This window comes from Pteropus vampyrus, unplaced genomic scaffold, assembly GCF_000151845.1.
Source record: "Pteropus vampyrus isolate Shadow unplaced genomic scaffold, Pvam_2.0 Scaffold9, whole genome shotgun sequence".
NCBI lineage: Eukaryota > Metazoa > Chordata > Mammalia > Chiroptera > Pteropodidae > Pteropus > Pteropus vampyrus.
Genome location: NW_011888790.1, coordinates 6,960,323 through 6,965,666, shown reverse-complemented (window position 1 = coordinate 6,965,666; position 5,344 = coordinate 6,960,323). Strand labels below are relative to the sequence as shown.

Sequence of the window (5,344 nt, the reverse complement as noted above, 5' to 3'; positions counted from 1 at the left end):
TTTTTTTTTTAAATCGTCTTCATGGTTATCAGATTGTTAGCTTTTACAAGCTTTTCTGTATTTTTTTGTTTCTATATCCAAAGATAAAAATATTTTGACATTTCTATTGCCAAATTGGGTTGTAAAAATTGTCAAAATTCTGTCAAAAAATTGTTTTAGAGGAAGCATTGTTATCATAAAAGAAAAAAAAAAAAGGAAAAATGAAAGTTATCCTACAAACTCTAGATATACTACTTGGAAGTACTTGGCCAGCTCTGAAATGCAACATTTATGCCCAGGAAAACCTAGCCCTAACAAAATTTTTGTTAAAAATTTAACAAATTTTAAAATATGTTCTGTTCAAGGAGAGAAAGGAAATTGTGGATATTTATGTAAAGGTTATCAAGACTACACCAAAAGCTCCAATAACTTAGCTGACTACATTCAAAATTGTAAATGCGTTTATACTAGAATTATTATAATGCTATTAATAAAGTTATCCTTACCTGGGTCCAGGACTATCATTCGTTCATTTGAATAAAAATTAGAAGTGTTCAGAAGTGTTGTGAGAGGGCTCTGGATGCCTACACAGAGCTGGCCAGGGGCAGGGGGATGGCGGTGAGGGAATGGGTGCTATGGAAAAGCATCTGCATCATGTTATGTATTCTCTGTAAACAATCAGAAGTTATTTCTTATAGAAAGAATTTCTGAATTGTAAAAACGGTCCAAAGTTGCAATCATAGGGATGTTGGAGTGTTGAAATTTGAGAATGGAAGAATGCTAATGACCAGAGGTGATGGACCAGAACAAGAAGATCCACGGCAGACAATGCCCTTCGGTGTACATATTTCGGGCTGATTTCCATTTCCAGATGATTCTGTCCGCACTGATAGGAACAAAAACAACAGATTCACCCCAATGCTGCCTACACATGCCTCATTAACCAGACCAGAGGACCCTGTCGAAAGTTGGGGCAATGAGAGAGATTTGTTTCTTTTGTTTCTGGTGTAATTTATAAACCCTCTGAGGAGAATGTAAATAGATGTAGCTCAAGAGCTACATTGTTTTCTGGCTAATTCCTTTTTTCAAGGAAATCGAGAGGCACTCTATAGAAGGCATGGGGTTTTCAGGGATATGACATCATGCTATTGATGTGGACTCTGGATACTACACTGAGATTAACCCCAAATGGATATTTTTGGTGAGAATTTAGTAAAAAAAAAAAAAAATCATCACATTACATCAGGCTTTGATTATGTTAAATATTCATCTATTCCAGCCATGCCTAACCTTAGGCAGCTCCCTAAATGGGCCAGGCTTTGACAAGAGCATATACACTGCTACCCAATGACTAATCTGTGCATTTCATCCTCTCCTTATTCACCCTTTCTATTCCACTAGAATCAGCTTGGACAGCAAGCTCTCACCAGGATGCTGTCCCGGGCATGGCCTAATATGTGCCAGGTACATTGCCACACTGTTTATCTCTTGCACTAGAATGTAAACCCCTTAATAACAGGGATCCTAGGCAGTGTAGCCTAGTGGTTAAAGGCTCGGAATCTGGAGCCTAGACTGCCTGGACTTGAGTCCAGCTCCAGCACTTCTTAGCTGTGTGACATTGGGCAAGCTCTTTAATGTCCTTATGCCTCAGTTTTCTCATCTGTGATAATAATATTACTTATCTCATTGGGTTGTTATGAGAATTAAGTGGGTTTATGTGTCTAAAGAGCCTAAAATATTAAGGTTTATTTAAGTGTCCATTAAAGTAGTTGTTATTTTCTTCTTGTTCTTATTCTTCATCATTATTATTTTTATTTGTATCCCCTCGTGCCTGGAACAGTATATCATGTAGTAGGTGCTCAACCAGATGTTTGGAGAATGAATGGATGGAGTCATAAAGTGAGAGGATTTGATAAAACTACAGTTAAATTGTATCTTTCAAGAATAGAAACAACCAAAAAATTCCAATTATCATATATTTCCCAATTATATTATGTAAAGATAAGCAATACTCAAAATAAAGCCTTAGGATAGTCCATAATCCTGATCTTGGTCTGAATAATCAAAGCAAGATTAAATTTTCAGTACCATTTCCAGATCATATACCACATCGCAGTCTAAATTCATTAAAACTTACCATACAAAACATGATATAGATAGTAATTCTTAAATAACCAGAATATTTAGATTATCAGATGCCCTAGGCACCAACACTTATAGATAAACAATCATTTTACTGTATTTTAAGGCAAAAAAATATATAGCATTTCTTAGGCATCACTACACATAATAGATACTTCTCAGACCATGTTTATTTAGGTGCTTTTTCTAAATTATGTATGTCTACAAATGTTTTAATACACATTAATTTTTAAAAAGCTAAAATAATCTCAAATTCTCCTTTGGGAAATAAATATTGGGGAGTCCATGGAAGCCACAGGGGTGACGGAAATGAGAGCACCCAAGCCACCCTAACAAGGAAATTCTAATCAGTAGAATCACTACTAGTTCACTGCCCACTTTTCAGCACTAAATTTAGGCAAGTCATTTGTTAGCCAACATTTGAGCATACATTTGTCATTCGTGTTGATTGTGCACATGGTTGCTCATTCCTTTGAGTCACACCACAAACCCAGAAAGGCATGACCCATTTTCAGAAGTGCAAAAAGTTAGGTCAGCACCCATATCTGAGGTGCCAAATCCTCTGTGTTAAATATTTATGGAATATCTGCAAGAAGAAATGTGTAGACAAACAAATCAATATTTTCCATGACCTTGAACCAGTTTGCTTAGGAAGGATACCTTCATTCACAGCTTCATACCTTTAATTCTCCAATGGAGGAAAGTAGTCCAGCTCCATATGCCCGCAGTTGCCCTTCTTGCTTGCAAAGGCCAAACTCGATTGTGAAGAAATAGCACTTAAAAAAAAAAATCAACACATATCCAGAGAACTGGTCAACAAGTTCTTGTATAGAATAAAATGGCACCCAAAATAAAATGGTGAACTGTACATAATTTCTTCAACAATGTCGATTTAAATATATTTGAATAAAAAACATACATTGAAATCTATTCTCTTGCTTAATAATCCCTCCCTAGGCTAAATATATACAGAAAAGGTATTAACTACTAAAAGTCTTATGCTTACTAGATTCAGAAACCCCATGAGTCACATCATAACCTCTGCAATAATTTTAAAAATAGAAAAACATTTAGAAATGAATGAATATGTCACGGTGATAATGCCATAAGAATATGCTGCAATATTTAACAAGTTGTATTTCAGTGATATAACGTGATGCAAATGTGAAAAAATAACTTGGAATCCAACAATCCCAAACTAATTTTTGTAGTTTGTTTATTCATTTAATAAATATTTGTTGAGTACCTACTAGGTGCCAATGCTTGGTAAAGAATTGTGGTAAACAAACAGGAGAGAGACCAAGAAAGCAAGTACATGCCTACCATACTACCAAAACCACAATTTTCACATGATTTTTTTAGCGAGACTTTAAATGTACATTTATGTATGCACGCACACACATACATATATAATGTATGTGTGACACACACACATACATATATAAGTATGTGTGTGTGCATAGATAAATATATAAATATATACAATAACCATTTCATTGACCTGAGTTTTACCAGCATCAACTACTATAGCTTTCCCAAGATATTTAAAACCTACAATTGTTTCTATAGAGTTCAGGAAATCAAACTAGACAGACAGAAACCTTTGTACAACCAAAAGCTCACAATGCTCTTGAGAGGGGCTGAAATCACACTATTTTTACTCTGAGAGAAAAGTGAGAAGCTGACAATGAGCAATAAAACTTGCATCAAATTAACACTGTCCTATATTAGTGATGCAAGAGCACTGAAGGTGTTGAGAAAGGGGACAGTTTGAACACTCCAAAAAGGGGCAGAAAAATAATTATTATCTCTAGTCCACGGCAGTTTTCTCTCTATTTTTATTTAGAGACTAAGATGCCCTTGGTTCAGGAGGGTTTTACATTTTTTCAGTGTGAGAATAATCTGAAGTCGATTGGGTCAATGACAGGCAGCGCTGGGCTGGACCCGAAGGACTGGTCAATTCAGGTCATGGAGCTGAACCTCCAGAGGCAAAGCTTCCTTTCCTAGTTCGCCTCCCGAGGTAACTAAAATTATAGCCCTTCCTACCCCCACCACCCACAGTGCCCACCACCACTCCTTACTCTGTTCTGACTTTTCTTTCTTTTCCATCACACCACTTCTTTGACATGGCCTTCAATTTCTTTATGTATAATATGTACTATTTGTCATGTCTCCTCACTCTCCACTGTAAACTTCATGAGAGCAGGTATCTGTCTGTTCATCTAGAACAGGGTTTCCCAAGCTCAGCACTATTGACATTACAGGCTGAGTAATTGTCCACAAGGGAGAGGGGGAAACTGTCCTGCATGTTGTGGAATGTTTAGCAGCATCCCTGGCCTCTACCCACTAGAAGCCAGTAGAATGCCCCACCCCAGTTGTAACAACCAAAAATGTCACCAGATATTGAAAAATGTTCCCAGGGGAGCAACATCATTCCTGGTTGAAAACCATTGATATAGAATAGTGTCTGAAACATAATAAGAGCTCCATAAATATTTAGTGAATAAATAAACAAATAGTGAATAAAAGAATTATGTGTCAGTTAGGCTTGTTGTGTGACAGCATGACCTGGAGGATAGAAACACATGATGAGACCTGAGTTATAGTCTTGGCCTGCTTTTAATTAGCTATGTGACCACAACCTCTCTAGCATGTAGGTTTCATGCCCATGACATCCATTCATTCATTCCTTTATTCTACAAACACTCCTTGAGCAGCGACTATCTGCCAAACTCTGCTTTAGCTGCTAAGGATATGCAGTGAACACAGCAATAAAGTCTCCAATCCCAGGAAGCACATGTGCTGTACTGACATGAGACAAGCAATAATAACTACAAAAATCAATATATGGAATAATCTCAGGTAGAATATGCTAAATAAATTTTAAAAAACAGGTTAATGCATCAGATATCAAGCAGAAGACATGGCTGTTTTAGAGGTCAGGGAAGGCCTCTCTCAGAGTGTAATATTTAAGCTGCAACCTGCTTGAAAAGCAGCCTTTTGTGCAAAGATCTAAGGGAAAAAGTGTTCCCAGCAGAGGATGTTCAAAGGCACTGAGGCAGGAATGCATTTGTATTTCTAAGGGCAATGGGAAGTCATCAAAAGGTTTTAGGCAAAGACAAACATGTTATAATTAAGTTTTCAAAAGATCATGCTCATGCTGGTTAAAGAATAGATCTCAGCAGGGCAAGAGTGAAAGCAGAGAGACCAGGTAGAAGGAAGT

The 5,344-nt window shown here is 36.8% G+C and overlaps 1 protein-coding gene across 1 annotated transcript in view; it reads right to left on the bottom strand.

Moving 5' to 3' along the window:
- TPH2 (tryptophan hydroxylase 2) overlaps positions 1–5,344 on the bottom strand; it is an 89,448-nt gene that overhangs the window by 6,610 nt on the left and 77,494 nt on the right. Inside the window, exon 9 of the mRNA XM_011374396.1 lies at positions 2,802–2,897. Within this exon, the coding sequence (XP_011372698.1) occupies positions 2,802–2,897 (96 nt within the window). The remainder of the gene's footprint in view (positions 1–2,801; positions 2,898–5,344) is intronic.